Source organism: Sorex fumeus, unplaced genomic scaffold (genome assembly GCF_029834395.1).
Source record: "Sorex fumeus unplaced genomic scaffold, SorFum_2.1 ptg000042l, whole genome shotgun sequence".
NCBI classification, from domain to species: Eukaryota; Metazoa; Chordata; class Mammalia; order Eulipotyphla; family Soricidae; genus Sorex; species Sorex fumeus.
Genome location: NW_026606099.1, coordinates 6,886,852 through 6,910,970, shown reverse-complemented (window position 1 = coordinate 6,910,970; position 24,119 = coordinate 6,886,852). Strand labels below are relative to the sequence as shown.

The 24,119-nt window shown below is 40.0% G+C and overlaps 1 protein-coding gene and 1 non-coding gene across 2 annotated transcripts; both read right to left on the bottom strand.

The window, feature by feature from the left end:
• Nucleotides 1-4,772: 4,772 nt before the first annotated feature.
• On the bottom strand, nucleotides 4,773-22,965 carry HIGD1C (HIG1 hypoxia inducible domain family member 1C). Its single transcript, XM_056120227.1, has 3 exons — nucleotides 22,872-22,965; nucleotides 14,221-14,355; nucleotides 4,773-4,837 (listed from the first exon to the last, which is right to left on the bottom strand). The coding sequence occupies exons 1-3, from the start codon at nucleotides 22,963-22,965 to the stop codon at nucleotides 4,773-4,775; spliced, it is 294 nt and encodes a 97-aa protein (XP_055976202.1).
• On the bottom strand, nucleotides 6,713-6,774 carry LOC130029380 (U7 small nuclear RNA). The gene has a single exon (XR_008793334.1). It is a non-coding gene; the product is annotated as a U7 small nuclear RNA (small nuclear RNA).
• Nucleotides 22,966-24,119: the final 1,154 nt, after the last annotated feature.

Genomic DNA, 24,119 nt, shown 5'->3' with positions numbered 1-24,119 from the left:
CCTTAGAGGGAAAAACTGAGACCAGATGGTGGCGCTGTGGAGTCAGGAAAAGGTTCCATCTATACAAGCACTGAATGCTGCAAGTAGGTAAATGATTCCCTTTCAGCACTGGACTGCAAACCATGAGAGAGAGAGAGAGAGAGAGAGAGAGAGAGAGAGAGAGAGAGAGAGAGAGAGAGAGAGAAGTGCCTGCTGTAAGGGCATACTGGGGTGGGGAGTGACAGGAGGGAAACTAAGGACATTGGTGGTAGTGGATCCCCCTACACTGGTGAAGGGACATGTGTTGGAACATTGTATGAGTGAAATCCAATCATGAACAACTTTATTACTTTGTATCTTGTGGTGGTTTAATTTTTTTTTTTTTGCTTTTTGGGTCACACCTGGCCATGCACAGGGGTTACTCCTGGCTCTGCACTCAGGAGTTACTCCTGGCGGTGCTCAGGGGACCCTATGGGATGCTGGGAATCGAACCCGGGTCGGCTGCGTGCAAGGCAAACACCCTTTGCTGTGCTATCTCTCCAGCCCTTAAATTTTTAAAATAATTTTTTTAAAAAGGAAACAGTTCCTTTCAGATGAAGCTGCTGCTCTTCAGTGACCTGTGACATTATTTTTTCCTGAAGTTTTTTCACATGGGACCTGAGATGAACTGAATAATGAACTGATTCCTAACCAAATTTTTTTCGATGGGGAGAAAAAAAATGAAAAGTACTTGGTAGCCATGGACATTATGGGAACAAGCGTGGGAATGACGTTGAAGGGCTTGGGAGCTGTCGTCCTAGAGTCCTGGTTGATAAATGTTCTCTGTTCCTCTAAGCCCCTTAAATGAGGTGTTGCTGGTATTTTGCTCATAGACTGACAGTGCCTTCTGTCAGGCATTAGGGGTAGACCACCAGTTCTCACGGGCCAGCCCTTTATCTTAACCCTTCAAGTAATGTAGCTCCCCAGGATCATGAAAGACAACTGTCTAGTTTGTACCCACATGATACTTGTCCCTCTCTCCTCCATCAGTGCCCGAAATGATTATAAGAGATGTTGGGACCAACATCTTAAGCTTTGGTTGGTGAGGACAAACTTGAAAAGCAAGCAACAAAAATTAAAAATAACCCAATTCTTTGTAAAGACAGATGTAGGAACCTTTACTTTTACCTGAGCCTAGTGAGTCCAATCAGCCTCTGATTTATGGATATTTAGTAGTCCAGGTCAAAGCTAATATATGTCCTTTTATTTTTTCTTTTATTTATTTGGTTTTGATTTTAGGGGCACACCTGGCTTCTAACTCGGCACTTAGGGATCACTCCTGGTGGGCTTAGGGGACCATATGGGCTAGCAGCGATCAAACTCGGGTCTGGTGCATGAAAGGCAATCTCCTTGCCTGCTGTACTCTAGCCCTGCTAGAAATTCTTTCAAAGTTATTTATGGAGCTAGAGAGATAGCTCAACAGACTGAGTACATGTGTTGCTTACAGGAGAAACTGGGTTTGATCCTTAACAATGCATGATTCCCTGAGTAACCCCAAGCATAAAGCTGGGAGTAGCCCATGAACACCGTCCAGTGTGGTCCTAAAACCAAACCAAAATAAAATAAATAAGTACATAAAGTTATGTAGGACTTGCAGTGTTGAAACATTTCTTCCCCACTGAATGGCAACTTAGAAGACTCCATTTGTGATATCTGGCATTGTTAGAATACTACCATTCCATATTCCATTTGATTTTCTCAGAAAATGTACTTCTTCAGGGCCAGAGAGCTAACACATGGGTTAAGGTTCTTTGCCTTCCATATGGCTAACCCTAGCTTTATACCTGCCACCTCAAGACTCCCTGAGTATTGCCAGTTGCAGTCCTGGAATCCTTCAAGCATGGTTGGGGTCACCTGAATGATCATTAGCTGTATCTTCAGACCCTCCCATTAAATCCTTGGCTAGGTTGCCCAGAATTCACTGGAAGGGGCTCTTGGACCTCCAGAGGACCACTTGGGAGCTCCCTCCCCTTACTGATCCCCCATAATTCAGCCAGTCACACTCTGATTATAAATGATATAAATTGCCCCTTGTTCTTCTTGGATGTGCCATGAAATAACTGTGCTGTTATAATTGCCAGAGAAGAGCAGCAATTTGGCCCAGCCTGGTTCCTTGGCTCCTATGAGGTCTTGCTAGTTGCATTAGAGTTGAACTTTTAGACTAGTCAATACTAAAAATATAAAAAAATACTACAAAATAAGTTTGATTTTTTAAAATAAATATATGCTGCTACCCCATATGGTTCCCTAAGCCCATCAGGAGTGATCCCTGATAACTAATATTTTTTTCATTTTCCAATTTGGTTTCTTTGCTATTTCTTTAAAACTTGAAAATATTTTCTTAATGGGAGCTCAATAACTTGGATACAGAGATGCTGAAATGCCACCTGAAATGATGTATTACAAATAGTGATTTTCAACTTAGAAGAATAAGGAAAGAAATAGATTTAGGTCCTCAGTGACTTAATAAACTGCAGACACCAAAACACTAATTTCTTTTTACCCATGTAGAATCACACGACTCTAGTGTTGCTAAGGGTCGCATTGTTTTCTAGTTTGAACTTGAAAAAACTCGTTATTCTGCCTTTCTCTGCTTTGAGCTGAACATTTCTCTGTCTAGTCTTGTTTCACCTTTGAAGTAGGCATTTATGTTCTATATATACAGTTAATTGAAAGATGCTCAGGCAATAAACCCAGAATGTAAAAAAAAATTTAAAACATCGGGGCGAGTGACAGTGCACAAAAGGCTGTAGTATGAACTTTGCATGGGTGATGTCCACTGGATCCCAGCATCCTGTGGTTCCAGGCTCTACCCAGACCCCACAACTACTACTGGGCTGGAGCAGCACTGCATTTCTGGGTCAGGCACTGAACCATCTGGTCTGGTTGGTGAACGATTTCCAGGCATCAGCCCTGGTTCCTGTGAGCATTATTTGGGAGTCTCCCCTCTCCTCAAATGCAATTGAAAGTTTTTTTACTGGAAAACTTCTGCTACACAACTGTCAGCTAATATAGAAGGTGTTCAGAGGGGCTGGAGTGATAGTGCAGTGGGTATAGTACTTACCTTGCACATGACTGACACAGATTTGACCCACGTTCCATATTGTGCCAGGAGCCTGCCAGGAGTGATCCCTGAGTGTAGAGCCAGGAACAAGCCCCAAAGCACAGTTAGGTGTGCTCCCCCCCCATAAAAAGGTGTTCAAAGTATATAGGCATATGACATATTTAGTAGTTTAAACATGAAATAGTTTAATTAGCAAGTGAGAAAATCAGGGGTTACATCAGCAAATGAAAATGCCCTTCTCAATTTCAAACATATTAAGCCTACATTTTGCAAATTCAAATCCCGTGTGTCTTCTTGTGTGACCCTCTGTCTTTATATGCACTAATGAGATAAATGAGCATTCTGCATCTTCCAAATGTTCTCCAATGGTGACGTCACATTAAATTAAATTAATTAATTTATGTTGTTATGCTAGAGATCAAATCTCACACACCCAAAATAAGTGCTGTTCTTCTGAATTATGCACAGAAGAACATTCTGTGTATAGAAGAACATTCTGATTTAAATACAGTTTGTACTTTCACAAATAGCTACTCTTAACAAAAAAATTTGCATTTTTTCAAGTAATATATTGCTAAAAAGTTCTCTCAGAGTAGACATAGCAGTTTTGGAACTTAATAGCTTTCTTGGGAAAAGCCACTTTCTAACCTTTAATGTTGTGTATATACTGAGAAAAGAATTTTTTTAATGGCCTAGTTGAAATATTATTCCATTGTGAATCGGCTGAAGTATGACCTGTCTGTGCCAGTCATCCTCATTTTCCTGACCTTCCTTGAACATACTCTCTTCAGCAGTGAGAATACTTTATGGAATGAAGCAGGATTCTTTCCTTGCTAAGTTTTCAAAGAAGAACAGTGTTGACCAAAATATTTGCACTTCTCACCAGTAAGATAGTCTCATGATGCATATGCCAAATTTTAAAATAATTACCTGACCAATGGAGAAAAGTGTAAATGATGCACAGAAAAGTGGGTTAATACCCAGAATGCTGACACATTTTCAATATTCCTCCAAGTTTCCCTTTCCCAAATACTCCTCAACTATTAGGAACACCCCTGAATAGGAAGTCACATCAGACAGTCTCATGGGGAGCACTGTACTGTCTTACCATTACCATGACCAACTTGGAGAAAATTAAATGGAGAATAGACTGTCACATCCCATGAGGATGTAGAACATTTTCCTGTAGCCTCTTTATGAACAACTTCTAATCTTCAGTCTACTTTGGCAAAATATTCCTTTCTGACTCTAACTATATAAGTTTACGTGTTTAATTTTGTTCTTAGTTTTGGTTTTGGGGGCCACACCTAGTTCTTCTCAGGGTTTACTCATGGCTCTGTGCTCGGGGATCACTCCTAGCAAGTTCAGGGGACCATATAGGGAGTTGGAGATTGAATGCAGGTCGGCTACATGCAAAGCAAACACCCTACCTACTGTCTTATCTCTCCACCTCCTAGAAAAGGAAAACATTTTAAACCAGGAAATCACACCCTGAGTTCTGAAAGACACCAACAAGGGATATTTTTGAGTTGAATGTTTATGAGTGTTGATTTGGAAATAAACTTCTTACACAATTTAGACTTACTAGATAATGCTACAATAATTCTGCTGATACTTCTGTAGGGCAATTTTATGCTTATTGAAAATTAATTCTTCATGTTAAATACTTTTCAGAAGATTTTCTTTAGCTTCATTTTTTTGACACATCGAAGAACTGAGGTCTAATGTAATCCTTATACATAGAATAAAGAACACCTAGAAACAAAAAGAACAAATGAATAGAGTTTCCATAGGAAACAAGCACAAAATATCTTCTTATTGTATTTTCCCCAAATAAATATATAGCCCACAATTAACAAATGCCTTCCATTTCATTCATATTTGGTTTGGATCATATAAATACATTAAAAAAAACAAACCAAGACTTGAATATCAGTATAACTATATGTATGATGTTACTGTACCAACCATCTTGAGTTGTCAAATGTTGATACAGATGTTAGGAAACTGGGAAGATTTTTACCAAGATAAAAAACAATAATCACCTTAACTTAGCAATTATCAGTTTAGTTTTTACTGGTACTCAGTATCGTAGGGAAAGTAAAAATGAATGGATTCTAACCCTATTTCTAGAAATTTACAATTTATACTTTTCTAGGATGAATCATAAACTAAATTTAGGTAGACAGTTGAGATCGGTGGTTTCCTTTAGGTTGAGTTCCCTAGGTGCATGCAGAAAAGAAGCCTGAGTAATAGAAGAGCAGTTCAGTGGACTCCAGGGATATCAACAAATGTCACAGTCAACTGAAGGAGTCAGAGAGTTAAGCTACAACTCACCTGACCCCAACCTCCCACCCCTGTGCCCATACCAATCGCTGCACTGCACTGTAGCACTGTCCTCCTGTTGTTCATCTATTTGCTCGAGCGGGCACCAGTAATGTCTCGTTGTGAGACTTGTTATTGTGTTGGGAATATCGAGTACGTCACGAGGAGCTTGCCAGGCTTTGCCCTGCGGGTGAGATACTCTCGGTAGCTTGCTGGGGTCTCTGAGAGGGACGGAGGAATCGAACCCGGGTTGGGCGGGTTGGCCGCATGCAAGGCAAATGCCCTACCTGCTGTGCTATCGCTCCAGCCCACCAATCACTAAATAGAAATATAAATCGACTATTTAGTAGACCAAATTCTTGACTTAATTTTCCATCTGCTTTCTCTGATGATGCTTGTTATTATCTCCAAAGAGTATACAGAGGATAAAGGGTGAATAAATTAGTTGTTCTTAAAGTGAGATAGATGCATAAAATTCAAGTCAAACTTTTTTCAAAAACTTGAATCATTTTGGTATCTATGGAAACAACATTCTCAGATAGAAAGAAAATTATAGAACTGTTTTTTCCTGTACTTATTAGACACAGATAATTTTTACTTCTTGCCTACATGACTTACTTTTTAAAAAATACTGCCTCCTGGAGTTCTAAGCTCAATTCTTTTTTGTTGTTGTTGGGTCACACCCAGCAGTGCACAGGGCTTACTCCTGGCTCTGCACTCAGGAATCAGTCCTGGCAGGGCTCAGGGGAACCATGTGGACTACTAGGGATCCACCTCAGGTTGACTGCACTCAGGGCAAGTACCCTACTCACAGTACTATCTCTCTGGACCCTAAGGTCAACTTTTTTATTGCCTTGTTCAGGAGTGTTACTTCACTGGTAAGCTAGTTAGATTTTTTAAGTTAGATACACTTTCAAGTGTGAGATCCATATGTTAATTACAGTTCATGTAATATTTCTACAATCCATATATCTATGATTCTGATATTTTAGATAGTTTTGTTTGTTTGTTTAGGTTTTTGGGCCCCACATTGTGATGCTCAGGGATTACTCCTGGCTCTGCTCTCAGGAATCACGATCCTGATGGTGCCTGGGGGATCCGATGGTATGCCGGGGACTGAACCCACGTGGAAGGCAAATATCTTATCTGCTACACTATCTCTCTACCGTCTGATCTTTTATATTATACATGTGTGTTGAACATCATCCTCAAATGATTCATTTTATTTGTAAATGAATATGAGGGTATGAGTACTCTAATTTGGAGGTATCTACCATAGGTATTTCTTTTAATTTTTTTTAAAATAGGGGCTTTCTGGTAGCAACCAGAAAACCTGCTAGACAAATTTGAAAAGAGCTGTAACACTTGTCATAGGTATTTTAGTATTAATATAAAATTGCGAGTTTATACTTGGAGTAGCTTACACTTGTGATTTTGAATAAGTGACTTTTCATTTAGTGTCATCTCTGTTTTGTCCAATATGCACTCATTCTCCCATCAGACCTGTTCGTTCTCTTCTGTTTTTCTCTCTGTTTTTGTTTTTTGGCCACACCTGGAGTGCTGGCAACTTCTCCCAGCACAGTGCTCTGAGGTCTCTCCCAGATACACTTGGAGAGTATCCACGTTGTACAGGCACTGAACTTGTAAAGCACATGCTCTAGCCTCTGACATATCTGTCTGGCCAGAATGTATTCATTCATTTTGAGTTTTTGTTTTGTTTTCGTTTAGGGGCTTCACTCAGTGGTGCTCAGGACTTATCTCTGCCTTTGTACTCAAAGGTCATACCTTGTGGTGCCCTGGGGACCATACGTAGTGTTAGGGATCAAGCCTATGTAAGCTTCATGCAAAGCAAGCACCCTAACCCCTGTACTATCTCTTCAGCTCCAAGACTTGTTCATTCTTCATTAGTGAAAGGTGAAGTTTCCACTAGATGTTCTGACATAAACATGGGAATTAGAGAAGGAAGGACCTTTCCTAATACTGGGTTGCCAAGTTTCCAATATTTCTAGAGCCTCTCTCCTCTCTGTTGCCACTGCCTCTGCCTTAATCAGATCCATTGCACCAATGATTCTCTCTCTATATTTTCTTTTTTTTTTTACTTTTTGGGTCACACCCGGAGATGCTCAGGAGTTACTCCTGGCTCATGCACTCAGGAATTACTCCTGGTGGTGCTTGGGGGACCATATGGGATGCTGGGAATCGAACCTGGGTCAGCCATGTTGGCTGCGTGCAAGGCAAATGCCCTACCCGCTATGCTATCGCTCCAGCCCTCTCTATGTATTTTCAAAGTGTCCTTTGCAAAGTATCTAAGCTGTGTTTCTTTTTCCTTGATATTTTTCATAGTAAAATCTAATATTCATGAAAATAGTACCTAAAATGTGATCTAGCAGACAAATAAATAGTTGTAGATTAAAGACCTATAAATATGGGTAAAAAGCCAGAATACTACAGACATCCTAAGCATCCCAAAACTCGAAGTTTTCTCTCTCTGATCTCAGCCTCTCTCTTTTTTTAAATCAATCACTGCTGTTCTGAATTTCATAAACGATAGTTTCCTCCCTTGCCTTTATATAGCAATTAGATGATAATTATAACTGTATGAAGTGACCATCTTAGTATCCTCAGAGTTCCACATTGACAATTTATCACTTTTCCATTAGATAGACTGTTTTCTAATCTTCCATTTGGACAATGCTTCTCCCGTCTAAAACCCGTCATTTCATCTTTGACTCTTTAGCTCACAAACACATACATCAATTGAGGATATTTAAAAATTACTCTGTTTTCCAGAACTCCTTTCTTTGACAGTTCTGTGGTAGCTTGTCTAATAAGAATTATTTGTTTTGAGAGCCGATGATGAACTTGAAGTCACAGCAGTTCAATTCTTTACACACTATACTGTTGCTAGCCTTGAAAAAAAATCCAGATATTTTTTCTTGGTTTTTATTCTATGGGAATGAATGATGGGATTCTGGTGCAGAGGTCAAACAGCTGCATTTAACTAAGACCAGCAGGACATGATTAAAGGGCAGCAAAGCCTAAGCAGTAATCCAAATATTCTAAGTAACTAGATCTTTCCCATTGGATAATTGATTTTGGAATTGAAAGTGGCAGACATCAAACAAACTAAAAAGCTCTAGGTTTGGTAAATCAAAATTTGTAGCGAGCCAGAGCTCCTGGACCATTTTCCAGGTTGGAGTGAACATTTTTCTTGCATGGGTCTGTGGATGCAACATCACAGAAAAGCACTTCGCATGCTTGTGTGGGTCCTGGTTTCCATCTCTGCATCAATAACAAACAAACTGGAAACAAAATCCCCTGAATGAGGAGGAAGGTAGATCTTGTAGCATAGAATCTGTTACATAGCCAAACTGTACACACTATAAATCCTTTTAGCTTTTCCAAGGAGATCTGTGGACACTCACGACAATGCATCTACATAAAGAAGGGGTAAGAACTACATTTGTGAAAGACAGTTCAAGACAGTTTGAGAATCAATCCAATCCCTAGAAAATCAGTATGGTCTGCCGGTCCAGCTAGCAGTTTATGGAGCTCAGGTGGTTGACTGATGAGTCCCTGAACCTACCAATTGTTATTCCTGTAGTTCTAAAATGTATAATAGATATACTTAGCTACTGTCAGAAGACTCATTCTGGTTCCCTGACCTGAAAGTGAGGACTATGATGGTAGAGAAACCAAGCATGTGCCATTCTGCCTCTATCTAACAGCATAGTAAAAGCTACATGGCATTTCCTGACGTATTATAGTGATGGCATCAACAAGAATTTGAAGATAACAGAGTGGTGATTACTACCACATGATCAGTTAATTTGTCTCTGTGCTCAGAAGATAGACGGTCTTAGAGAATGATAAAGAAGCTTTGTAATCTTAGTTAGGTTGTCATTCTAATTGCATTACTGCTCAGATGTAGTTCCATTGTAGAGAAAGTCAATACAATCATTGCTAATGGTTGCAGCTAAGGAATCTGTTTTTTCCTCTATCCCTTTGAGTAAATACCATCAGAGCAGCCTGCTTTCACCTGACAGGATCAGTGGTATATTTTCACCCTCCAGTCTCAGGGCTGCATGAACTACCCAGCCCTCTGGCATACTCTGGTATGCCCAGATCTCTCCATTTCCCAGGAAATAATATTAGTCTAATAAGATGATTTGATATATCAGGAAAGATGAAATTGCTACTATCTAACATAGAATAAGGTATATATCTGAAATACATGATTATCTTATGGCATATATATATTTTTTCTTTTGCATCACACCTGGCGATGCACAGGGGTTCCTCCTGGCTCTGCACTCAGGAGTTACTCCTGGTGGTGCTCAGGGGACCATATGGGATGCTGGGAATCGAACCCGGGTCAGCCGCATGCAAGGCAAACACCCTACCCGCTGTGCTATCTTTCCAGCCCCATCTTATGGCATATTTTTACTACACCCATGTCATTTATTATTTAAGTCAATAGAAAAGTACACTCAAAGACAGGATGGGTAATAGCAGACTTTCAGAAATAAAGATTTGGGTGTTTTTTTTTTGAGGTAACCCGGAGGTGATAAGGGTTATTCCTGGCTCTGCACTCAGGAATTATTCCTGTCAATGATTGGGGAACAATATGGGATCGTGGGGATTGAACCCAGATCAGCTTCATACAAGGCAAATGCCCTTCCTGCTGTACTATCTCTCTGGCTTAGAAATAAAGATTTGGGTCAACACAGCAGTTGACCAAAAACAACCAAGGGACAAAGGAGTTTTAATGTCAAGTTGACACAGTTCCCCCACCTATGGTCATCAGACCAGTGGCAGAAACAAAGACTGTTAAAGTTATGAGCATTTTTACTTTTAAATTTTATTTCATTTTATTTACTATTTGTTTGCTTTTGAGCCACATCTTGCAGTTCCCATGGCTTCTTCCTAACTCTGTGCTTAGAAATCATTGCTGGTGATGGTGCTCATCAGACCGGATGTGGTGCCTGTGATAACTTGGGTCAGCTGTGTGCAAGGAAAATGCTTTCCCAGCGTACTATCTCTCTAGCTCTTGTGCTTCCTTATTCTGACATAAACATTTGTGTTATAATAACCTTCCTCCCCCCTAGTCCCATCATTTGCCATTTTAATTTACTTACCCAATTTAAGGGGTTGGAGCAATAGCACAGTGAGTAGGGTGTTTGCCTTGCACTTGGCCAACCAGGTCGACCCGAGTTCGATTCCTCTCCTCGGAGAGCCCGGCAAGCTACTGAGAGTATTTCGCCCGCCCGGCAAAGCCTGGCAAGCTACCCATGACGTATTTGATACGCCAAACACAGTAACAACAAGTCTCACAATGTTACTGGGCCCGCTCAAGGAAATCGATGAACAGTGGGAGGACAGTGACAGTGACAGTGATCCAATTTAAGAATTGTTAGCAGTAGTTAGTCTTGTAGCTAAGATTTAAGTCAGAGGGTATCAAACAATTATGCAACTCAATTCAAGGAGGAATCAACACTATCCAAAGATTGTATTCTTAGGGAGAGAATGGGATTGTACTTTTTTTTGGGAGAGAATGGGCATGCTTTTGGTTATGCAAGAGATGGATGAGTAAGGCCAGAGAACACAGTACAAGCCACTTGCCTTGCATGTGGCTGGCTCTGGTTTGATCCCCTGCACCAGTCATGATCGCTCAAGCACTGTCAGCAATAATTTCTAAGCATAGAGTAAGGAATAGATCCTGAATACTTTTAGGCTGTGATCCAAAAGACAGACACACAGACACACACAGAGAGAAAGAGAGAGGTAAAGAGAAAGATCAAGACAGAGAGAGAGAGATGGGTGATATAGATCTTTGACTAGGGGTGAACAGTGATTTATATTTATAGGATTTATATTGTGTTGCCTAGTGAAGCCATAACTACATTTTCCATAATTCTTTTGCATTTGTTCCCCAAGTTAGTGCACAAGAGACATTTTGCATGAGATTAGAAGGCGTAGTTGAAGCAGCATCCAAGTTCTCCTCATGCTGGAACACCCTGCTGCAGCACACTTTTTTTTTCTTTTTGGGTCACACCCAGCGATGCACAGGGGTTCCTCCTGGCTCTGTGCTCAGGAATTACCCCTGGTGGTGCTCAGGGGACCATATGGGATGCTGGGAATCGAACTTGGGTCGGTCACGTGCAAGGCAAACACCCTACTCGTTGTGCTATTGCTCCAGTCCCCTGCAGACACTTTTGCCCATCAGCTGGCTTGCCTGTTCGGCACAGGGCAGCAAGAGGGAACTGCTACCATGGTTGTACTGAATTTCCTCCTTTGCCTAGTCTGATTCTTAGCCAGGTTCTTTCTTAGTTTCCTAATGAAAAGATCATCTTTTCCTCCATCTCTCCATTCATCCCTTTTCAAGGTTTAGAATGGTGAGAAACCCAGAAGGTTCCATTCCATTTTGCATGTCCCAGCTCATCCTTGGAGGGTCCAGATATTTCTAGTTTTTCCCACTTTACACCTTGCTTTTCTTCCTCACTGTTTGCCCTGCGTACCACAGGTCTGAGAGCATGATATATTAGCTAAAGCTTCATGTTTACAATGAAATACCCAGAATGAATCTCTTCTGTCACTGTCCTCCCATTGTTCATCGATTTTGCTTGAGCGGGCCCAGTATCGTCTCCATTTTGAGACTTCTTGTTACTGTGTTTTGGCATATCAAATATGTCACGGGTAGCTTGCCAGGCTTTGCCATGAGTGCGAGATACTCGCAGTAGCTTGCCAGGCTCTCCGAGAGGGGCTGAGGAATCGAACCCGGCTCGCCTGGGCCGGTGGCTTGCAAGGCAAACGCCATCGCTCCAGCCCGAATCTCTTATATATTACTAATATTTTGACTTGTCAAACACAATTAATTCCTCTACCAATATGCTATATTTATGTGCCTTTGTTTTTTTCCTTTGCCTAGAATCTTGATCCCATTCACCGGCTAGTAAATTTCTTCATATTTTTGGCTCTTCATATAGTTTCAATCCTTAGAGAAGTGAAACTGAACTCCTCTGAACTCCCAGTTTAGTTAAATGGGCCTGCTCTGAACTTGTGTTTCCATGGCAACCTGTGCTATCTCTGTCACAGCATCTATGACTTTAGATTGTCTTCTGTTTTTGGCATTTACAAGATTAAACTGTTTGAAGTTTAGAACTGAGTCTTATCTCTAGGCCAGATGATCTCTTGCACATAGTAATTGATCAACAATGTTTGCTCAATGACAAAAATGAGGACTGCACCTTTGTAGTAAACTTTTCTACAGTTTATTCATGATTCACATGTCACAACCCGTAATACAGGACTATTGCCACATAACTCCTATATGAATGCCACTTTGGTGTCATTCTATAAACCTTGGCTGATTCTACTCTGCTTAGCATGAAGTTTTAATAAGAATATTCGAACTTGTTCTCTCTTAACATCAACCAAAAATTTTTAAATAATTCAGGTAACTAAACAGATTTTTGTTAGAGCTATCTGACTTGGCTATTGATAAACTTGAATTAGCCAGATAATTAAATATTTTGTTTGGATTTGACTGTGAAAGTCTTGATTAATTTATAAAACAATTTAAAAAAGACTTTCTTGTTGCTAAAACATCGAATCAAAGAGATCAAGGATATTGAGATGTGTGAACCCCAAAAAAAGTTTACCACATTAAACTACCTTAATGATTGATTGTATTTGCTACCAAAAGAGGCTGGAACTATGACTTCTGCTCTAAACTGAGTGAAAGAGTGCAGGAATACTGATCATTTTACTGTAGAGGACTACAGAACCCACAATCCTAGTTATTCATTTATTGATTTTTGGAGGGACACACTGGGTGTTCAGAGTTTACTCCTAGCTCTGTGCATAAGGATAATTTTTGGTGGGGCTCAGGGGGCCATACGTAGTGATTGAAAGATTAAACCCAATCAACCGCATGTAAGGCAAATGTCCTACTTGTTGTAGTGTCTTTCCACCCCCAACCAACTCTAGTTCCTTAGGTTTTCTCCCCAAATGCTTAAAATACTAAGAAATTAAGACTGTAATTGAGGACTTCAGTGATAGTACAGCGGGTAGAGCATTTGCCTTTCAAACGGCTGACCCAGGTTCTATCCCCAGCATCCCATATGGTCTCCCTGACCGTCACCAGGAGTAATTCCTGAGTCCAGAGCTAGGAGTAATCCCTGAGCATAGCCAGATGTGACCCAAAAAGCAGAAAAAAAAGCCTGTAACTGAGCCCTACACTCAAGCAAGTGAGTGGTCATTCTCACCATTCCTCCTCCAATGTATTGATATTGATAAATATGTATAAAATAATATTTATATTCTAATATGCATATAGAAAATAAATAAAAATAATCTTGGAACTTGTATTCTCTTATATACATTCTCCATCCCTCTCAGAGAGCCTGGCAAGCTTCCGAGAGTATCCCGCTCTTACGGCAGAGCCTGGCAAGCTCCCCATGGCATATTCGATATGCCAAAACAGTAACAATAACGGGTCTCATTCCCCTGACCCGGAAAGAGCCTCCAATAAGGCACCATTGGGAAGGATGAGTAAGGAGAGGCTGCTAAAATCTCAGGGCTGGGGCGAATGGATATGTTACTGGCACCCACTCGAGCAAATTGATGAATAACAGGATGACAGTGATACAGTGGTACAGTGAATCTTGGGGCCAGACACGTAGCTCTTGTGCCAGAACACACACTTCACGTGCAGAGACCCACGCCCCCCTCACATTGGTACTACAGATCTATCCCCTCATGATAAGTAATATCAAAGACAGCTGAATACAGATATAAATTAAACAGGTTACCTAGAGTCACAGCTCCCACAACAAATCCTTGGGCGGCAACTCTCATGTGAATAAGATGAATGGACATTTTCTGGTATCTTCTGTGCTTTAATTTGTAAAGACCATAGGATACCACAGTCACAAAGCCTGCTATCCCTGTAAATGTTAAAAGTGAGGTAATATAAACATCGGGTTAGAAGTGAGGTCATATAAATAACAATATCTTATAAAGAGTCTTGCTGGATTTGACCACTGGATTTTAAGATCCTCAATATTCATGGATTTAGTATTCCCACATATACAGAATAATCAAAGTCAGGAACTTGAAGAGGTATTTGTTTTTTGTGTAATCTGGCTTTGGGCTTCTGGGCCACCCTTGGCAGTGCTCGGAGTTTACTCCTGACTATGTGCTCAGCACCTAAAGGTGCTAGGAGGGACCAAATTTGGGGTGGGAAATCAAACGCCTATGCTAGGCAAGCACTTCACTTGCTGCACTATCTCTCAGGCTAAAGGTATATCTGTACACCTTTATTCGTTACAGTACTATTCATATGAGCCAAGAGGTGGAAAAAACCCATAAATGAATGGTTAAACAAAATATGGTATAATTCATACTGATGAGTGTTGATAGCAAAAAAGCTCACTGCCCTCTACACATGTTGCGGTGAATATTATTCAGCCTTTAAAAAGGGAGGAAATCATGTTCATGACATGACTTGGGTGAATCTTGAGGCTATCAAGGAGACAGAGGCACAGTGTAGAGGGTAGAATGCTTGCCTTTCATGCAGCCAACCTGGATTTTATCTCTGGCACCATATGTGGTTCTCCCAAGCTTTGTTTAGCATGGTCCCTGAGCACAGAGCCAGGAGTAAACCCTGAGCACTTCTGGGTGTGCTCAGAAAAACAAAATAAAACAAAAAGAAGCTAAGTCAAATAAGCTAACCACCAAGAAGACTATTGTCTGGTTTCATTTATATGAGGATTCTAAAGTAGCGAAACTCAGAGAAACAGGAAGTAGAATGGAACGGCTTTGAGGGACTGAGAAGAGGGAAAACAGAGTCACTATGTAGATTGGTGTAAAGTCTTGATTTTGTAACAAGAAAAAGGTTTTGAGATATGTTGCACACAACGTGACAGTAATGTAGGAATATTTATAAATGGCTAATATAAATAAATTTTATGTTATGTGCTCTTTACCCAATTTTTAAAAAAGAAACAACATGGGTAGAGTCTCTTGTACCCAGGAGTCATATTTTATATTTCCAGTTATAACATGTCCCAGAGTAGTCTGAACCATATGATGTAGTAACTCGTTTCATGATTTTCAACTTTCCAAGTTACTTTCCAAGTTATAGTGACATGATTGTGCATGTGATTGATTCTTGTTCAGGGTAAGTCTGTGAATGGAGTGATCCAACACCCTGGCATCCGTGGCTCCTAAGCATTTGGTTTACTCCTCTCTTCTTGTCTTTAAGTAAGCAGTAAATCTGCTAGTGTGAGAAATTATTTTCTTCTCTAAAAATGGGACATTTAATGATAATTGAAAAGGTGGAAACCTATGCACAATTTGTATATGACTCTGGGGAAAATCGTGGTGCCAGAAAAGTCCAGAATTTTATACATTTATTTCTGTATCCCCTGTAGTTGTCAAAGGGTGGAAATTATGCCGTGACAACCAATGTCCTGTGTAGTGGGTTCTAAAACAGAAAACCTAAAGTAGGAAAGGTTCTAGAAAGCGATATATTTTTGTCATCGTTTTTGTTTTGTTCATCAGCCACACAAGGTGATGTTCAGCCAGCTATTCCTGGCTCTTCACTCAGGGATCAATCTTAGGTGTCCTCATATGCAATATGGGCTACTGAAACAGGACTGGCTGTGTGCAAGGCAAGTGCTCTAACCCCTGAACTACCTCTTCTGCCTGAAAGATTTTTTTCATAGCATTACTTTTTAAAAAAAATTTTATTAGTTACACACCATGAGGTACAGTTGTAGACTTACAAATTGTTTTGCTTGGGTTTCAATTATACAATGATCAAATACCCATCTCTCCACCAGTGCCCATTTCCCACCACCGCGGATCCCAGTAACTGTGAGAATTTAATCAAAGTTAACCAAAGTTAACCAAATTTTAAAAAAATACTTTTTTTCTCAAATATTGGGAAGGGGAGATAGCTCAAAGGGCTGTAGGGTATGCTTTGTATGTGGGAATAGGTTCAATCTCTAGCACTGTATGACCTTGCCACTCCCAGCACTGCCGAGAGACCCTGCCTTACCCCCAAAGATACACAGACATCATTAGTGTAACTGATTGGTATAGAGAAAAACTTGATTGTAGTTCAGATCAGAGGCACAAAATATTTAGAAATAGGTCAAAATTTCATACAAAAGACAAAAAAATATAAAAGCAACAATAATAAAACTAGAGGAAAATAGATGACTTTTATAACATTAAAGACAATGTGAGCCTAACATCATCAGGTGTAGCCCTGAAGGATCTTGAGCCAACCAGGGTGGCCTTTGGGATCCCCAGTACTGCAAGACCTGAGTAGCACCAACAATCTCTGGTCCAACTCAAGAGTCCAGAATCACTGGGAATGATTCTCCCCACTCCCCACAATGAGCACTGCTTGGAAGTCCCCTCCCCCCAGCAAATAAAAAGAAATGAGAGGGGAAGGTAGACTTGGAAAATGAAGCCAAATACTGTAGTTTAAAATAAGAATAAGGAACATTTGTGCAAGTATTAGGGCTTTCTCTTTTATCGTATTAATCAATGCATATATATCCCTCCATTAATATCCTACTTCCTTTAATTTTATAGATATGTAATAAGTAGGATAGAAAACTGGTTTTTGTATAGGGTAGAAAAACATAGTTGATTTTTGTGAGGGATAGAAAAATGTAGTTAATTTTGTATAGGATAGAAGAGAGCTCAAAGGGCTGGATCACATGCCTGCATGCACAGGGTCCTTGATTCAATCCATGGTTCTATTGAGAGTCCCAAGCTCTGCTGGTTTAGTCATGATAGTTCCCAAAACTGCTGGGGAGACCACAACACAAAACAAAAAACAAAACCTGCAAAGCAAAAGGAAGCAAAACGATACAAAGCAAAGTGAAGCAATACAAAACGAAACAGGAAGTTGATTGATATTGGCAATTGTCTCTATGGGTGGGTGAAGTTAGAAAATAAGTGGAAATATTAATAAAAATTGACAAAATAATCACATTTATGGGGCCAGAGCAATAGCACAGCAGGTAGGGTGTTTGCCTTGCATGCGGCCAACCCAGGTTTGATCCCTGGCATCCCATACGGTTCCCCAGCACAGTCAGGAGTAATTCCTGAGTGCAGAGCCAGGAGTAACCCTGAGCATCGCTGGGTGACACAAAAAGCAAAAAAAAAAATCACATTTATGTCTTGTGGGCTACTTAGCAATAACTGAAATTGAAATTAAAATGACAAGCACAGGACTGGGGAGATAGCTCAAGGGACCAATGCACCTTCTGAGCCTGCTTGATGCTAGGGTTCAATAGAGCATGCTTGCCTGAGCACTTTCAGAAGCTGCCCTGAGCATTGTGCCAGGAATAGCGTCTGAACATCAAAACTCCCCTCAAATAAAATGACAACCACAGAGACAACAAAAAGCAAATAATAATAATAAGGCAATGATGACTGTTGGATAACACTGGGTTGTCCTTGCTTCTCCCTCAGGGAACTTAGGTGTATTGAGTTACTCCCACAACAGTGCTCCTGAGACACAACCAATTCCATCAAGCACTAATAATCCTATATTGCTTTTTCTCTTTCCTCTATGTCATTTACATGGTATAGCAATGTCCTTTTTGTATAGACACAGGAAAACAGTTAATGCTATGCTTTTGTAACATGTAAGTGAATTGACTCCAAGTAGTATTTACTCCTGGGCATCCATCATATTTACCTAACTAAAACCTCAGTTGCCCTTACTTTCTAACTCTCCCCAAAAGAGGGTCTTGACAAAGGGACTGGATGGACCCAGGGCAAGCTGTAAGCTACCCTGACATAGAAAGGGGACAAACTGAGCACCATAAGTATAAGTAAAGATCATGGTCATGGAACTAACTCTGTCCTCACCCAAAAAGAAGTAACTAAATAAGGACCCTGCTGAGGTTAGGAAAGACTAACCTGGCCGGAGGAATATGAAGCGAGATGTCCTCAGGAAGAGCCAACCTTTAAGCTTAATATATCTCTTACTGTGTTCATGCAAAATGACTAGAAATATTGTAAGAAGTAAATTCACTATGATTGTGTAAATGAATTTCTAGCTGAGGAAAGGAGAAAGCAATACACCCTAGAGGGAATCCTGTCCTTGAGTGGATCTCCTAGTAATCCTCAGATGAGATTTTGTCCTTGAGTTGATCTCCTAGAACCTCCCCTGAAGGAGTGGCTTTACCTCTGTTATGACAATGTTCAACCCACTGATGTGTATCCCAACCCTTCATGATTTCTATATAACTATGCTGTAAGGCATGTGAGAGATAGAGGACTTTGAGGTCTACGAGGAGGCTAGGATGATGGAAATATGATGACTGGGACTCTGACCAAAACTATGACTACAATTGTGCTGTAAGGGGAGAGATTGGACAACACTGGGGAGGAGAGAAATAAACTCTCTACCAACCAGCCTGGCTCCTTTGTCCATCCATCACTTTGGGCTGGCCAGGGGAATGGCTCTGGTCACCGAATGTTCAAGTTCCACACATGGCCACCCATGCTTTTCCTTTGAAACTCACAGAGGACAAGCACATGGAAGTAAGTATAGTGAAAGATTTTCATTGTTACAGGTTCTATAAGTTACATCATATTTCTCTGGAGAGAATTCAGGACAGATATAATAAAAAGTGATGTTAAACTAAACATGTTTTCTGCCCTGGGTATTCTATTTTGGGGAACATATTCCAAAGAGAAGCAAAAGTAAAGAAAGTGACACAAAGATGTTTATAGCTATACTATGTATGGGAAAAATTAAATTACCCAAACAGAGACAACAGTCATCGTTATAAATAAATATATATATATAAGAACTAATACAGAAATATGTGATAAGAAATATCATATATGAACTAATACAGAACGAATACATAAATTTGCATAAGAAATATTAAGTGAGGATCTGGAGTGATAGTAAAGGTAAAAGGTAAAGGCCCTCCCGTTGTTCATCGATTTGCTCGAGCGGACCCAGTAACGTCTCCATTGGAGATTTTGTTGTTACTGTGTCGGGCATATCGAATACGTCACAGGGAGCTTGCCAGGCTCTGCCGTGCGGGCGAGATACTCTCGGTAGCTTGCCGGGCTCTCTGAGAGGGGCGGAGGAATCGAACTTGGGTCGGCCATGTTGGCTGTGTGCAAGGCAAACGCCCTACCGCTGTGCTATCGCTCCAAGCAAGTAGGGCTCTTGCCTGAGCATAGAACCAGGAGTTTATATGATCATCACCAGATGTGGCCCCAAAATCAACCAAACCAAACAAATCCCCAAAACAACAGCAACAACAAAACCAGCCAGAAATGTTAACTGATGGGCCAGATATATAGTACAGTAGGTAAGGTTCTTGCTTTACATTCAAGCAACCATAGTTCTATCCCTGGCATCTCACATCTGGTCCCCTGAGCACTGCTGGAAGGGATCCCTGAGCATAGAGCCAGGAGTAAGCTGTGAGCACTACTGGATTTATCAAAAAAAAAACTTAAGAAAAAGAAGAAATGTTAGTAAAAGACACAAGACCCAATACTAAATCAACATATAGTTTATTCATTTGAGAGCCACACCAGGCAGTGCTAAGATCACACGTCATGGTACTTGGAGACATGTACGTGGGTGCCAAGATTTGGATCATCATCACGACCAAGACACATGAAAAACAAGCGCCTTAACCTCTGTACCTTCTTTCCGGTACAACATGTAGTTCAGTTATATAAAATGAATGTGTAGATCTTAACCATGATTATAAGACAAATTTAATCATTATACATAGACAACTAATGATTTAAGATAACAAATCTGCTTTGTAAATAATATACATTGCGTGAAATACACAATATTTATTGTTAAAATGACAATAACTAAACTGTTCAGTAATATATGACCAGAAATGATCATTATCTATTTTTGAAAACACTGTTCTCTTTCTATGATCAAACCAAGCTGTGTTCTAACTTAAATTGATTTTTAATTTTCATAATTAATGCCAGAACCTTTGCTGTTTTTCGTACAGTGTTTCTGTACTTCATATATAATTGAATTTAGCTGGAAACACTTTTATCTTTTTACTTTAAACACCCAAAATGTTTCTAGAAAAATAATTTAATTTACAACAGGCACAGTGACTAATCTGTTTATTAAAGTGGCCCAGTCAAGTTTAATGGGCTTCTTCAATGTTTTTCTGGTTAAAATGAAAACAAAAGGAAGCTGAACAAATCGCCATAAAATTATTTACTTCCAATTATTGTGGAAATCTTTTCAAACCTTAAATTAAGGGATATCACAAACATTAAACTATTTAATATTAACATTTAGTAGTAATTTGATATTTAATCTTAAACTAAGGGGTTCTTCAGTAAAGTAAAATCTTATTATTCTTGAAATGTGAATAATAAAATTTATAAAGTTGCTAGATTTGCAATAGCACTTAGTAGAAACATATGATGCATACACATTTAAAAGGTTTATGCGATTGATATGTTTTTAAATTATATGTCTGATAATTAAACTGATTTAATCAATTTTTTTAAAGTTCACATACCTATAATATTTTCTGAAAAGGTAAGCATAATAAGAATGTGTTGGGGAAGGCTAGCGAAGCTCCAGGTTTAATGATAATATCTCTTCTAAACACTCAGCTCCTGGGAGAGAACAAGGCAGAGTCTCCTACCCTATGCCTGACTGTCTCCACCAGGGCTCAACAGCTGAAGACCACCAAGGCCCAGCCAAGGCCATGCTGGGAGCACTCTCCACACACTTGGATGAGCCTCACGCATAAAAGAACTGACAGAGGAACCCAGGTGTGTGGGACCCGGGGCTGAGATCTCCAAGCCTGCACAGTTTGGGACTGGACCTGCCAGTAACTAGACAGTTACACCCACCAACTGCCATGTAACTCCAACAACGGCCAGGATCCAGAGATCATCACACTCAGCTCCTGGGAGAGAACAAGACAGAGTCTCCTACCCTATGCCTGACTGTCTCCACCAGGGCCCAACAGCTGAAGACCACCGAGGCCCAGCCAAGGCCATGCTGGGAGCACTCTCCACACACTTGGATGAGCCTCACGCATAAAAGAACTGGCAGAGGAACCCAGGTGTGTGGGACCCGGGGCTGAGATCTCCAAGCCTGCACAGTTTGGGACTGGACCTGCCAGTAACTAGACAGTTACACCCACCAACTGCCGTGTAACTCCAACAACGGCCAGGATCCAGAGATCATCACACTCAGCTCCTGGGAGAGAACAAGGCAGAGTCTCCCACCCTATGCCTGACTGTCTCCACTGCGCGACATCTTATCATCTCATTCCTAATTTGGTCAAACTGGCAGGCTACCAAATGTAACCTGCCCACACGGCAGAGTCTGGCAAACTCCCCGTGGTATACCCAATATGCCAAATACCAGTAACAATGATGGGTCTCATTCTCCTAACCCTGAAAAAGCCTTGAATATGGCACTTTAAAAAAAAAAATCTCAGGGCTAGGACGAAGAAGACGTTACTGGCACCTGCTCGAGGCAATCGACGAACAACAGGGTGGTCGTGATCGTGATCGTGATCGTGATCTCTTCTTTAATCTGTACTTTCACCACTATACTTGAACACATCAGGGAGCCAGCTAAGAGTTCCATGGAGTTCATGAATTCCACAGAGTTCATGCTTTCTGGCATATGGGTTCATTTTTCTACTTTTTTTTTTTTAACAATTGTGTCAGGTTTAGATCTGCAAACTTCTGGTGTTTTTTTTTTAACTGAACTCACAATAATGGAAGAAACAGAACAATGAACATACATCACACCTAAGAACTAAGTTGGAAGAGAAAGACTCGAAGTCACGAGGATGGTGGTGGAAGATTTTGGGTACTTTGGTGGTGGTGAAGTATAGTAACTCTGTATATCAAAATCATAAATGCTAACACTATTATAACCACGTTACCCAAACTATAGTACAGATAAGAAATTTAGACAAATAACAAGTATATAAAGTGATAAATAAAGTGATGGTATAGAAAAAATTTTTTAAAGAATTTTGTTACTTAGAGAACAAGATTACGTAGAGGACAAAGAGAAATATTCCTCTCAATAGTCCTCAGCAGATGTAGTAACCAGATTCTGCTGTTGCTGATCCTGCAACCATGGATAAAGTCCATTAAACAATTCCATTTATATAGATGGAGAACTAATAATTACAGGTACACTTCTAATTAAAATGGATTAAGTAGAATAAAATTTGAAGTTTCATAGTATGATGGCTAACATTTAGGAGAGACCATGTATTAGAAACTGTTCTGAAAGTCTAATTTATAACAATGGTTAGAGTCAGTTAGCTGCAGTTGTATGAAAAGATTAAATTATATAAAAATATTTCAGTTCTCAAAGACAGTGGGTAAGACATTTAGTGTTATTCCAGTTTTCCAGTGTCCAGTCAAGACAAATACTTACCAACAGGGATAAAAGGATAGTCTCTAGATTTCCTGATGAGTCGGGACAATTGGCCTTCATCCTCATTTGCTGACCACTGGTTATCTGAAGACATTTTCTCCCTGATAACAGTATGTGATAAATGTGGTGGTTGTGAATCATTAAGAAGAATCCATTTACTTTCTCCCATTACATTCTTGATTATGTGTTCTCATGGTTTTGTTTGACATGTCTTTTCAATTGAAATAATCACCTTCCGTTTGTCTCTTTCATTACGAATCTTTTTGTATGAAGTAGGTAAGAGAAAAATATATGAAGAAAGATAATAATAACCAGATTACCTAAGTACAAGGTAAAAGCACAGGCCAATGGAAACCTTAGAATCTCTTCCACAAATAATAAAATCATGATTTTTCCCCACAAACTGTCATTTAAAGGAATGATGACAATTCCAACAAAACAAATTTACTTCCATATTTTTGGATGAGTACTCCAATTCTGCAATATGCACAAGAAACTGGAAACTCACTAATATATTTACCCAAGTATCTACCATGTGCCAAGTGCTATGCTAGACAATAAAAATAATCTTTGTCTATAAAAAGTCACAAAACAAGTATAGTCACAACACAGTGCAGCAGTGCTTAATCTATCTACATAGATCAATATATACATACATATATATATTTGTATGTATATATGTATATACATATATATGTACATCTATATACATATTTGACCCCTAAATTCAACCAGGATGTCTTCATCCATCATGTGAATAAGTTTTATCACTAAATGTAACTAGATAAGTATTAGTAAGACAATATCTTTGACTCACCCACCACCTGCTGTTTTTCTCCTGATGTTCCTTGAGCTGAAAACCCCAGCACAGAATAAGCATTGTGAGATATGCAATTTCCAACTAATTAATCATGAGAAAACCCATGAACACCACTCAAGGGGAGTGGCTAGCTGGTAACTGTTTTCCACCACCCTGATGAAACTTCCTAGTAGCAGCACAGGGACCACAAGACCTAGACTGTACACAAGATGAACAAACTTCTCTTTGAAAGATGGGCTGGAGTGATAGTATAGCAGCTAGGGCATTTGCCTTGCACATAAATGACCCTGGTTCAATCCCTGGCATCCCATATGGTCCCCCAAACACAGGAATAATTCCTGAGAGCAGTGGTAGGAGTAACCCCTCGACATTGCCAGTGTGGCCTCAAAAAAAAAAAAAAGAAAAAGAAATAAAAGAAGAGGAAGAAG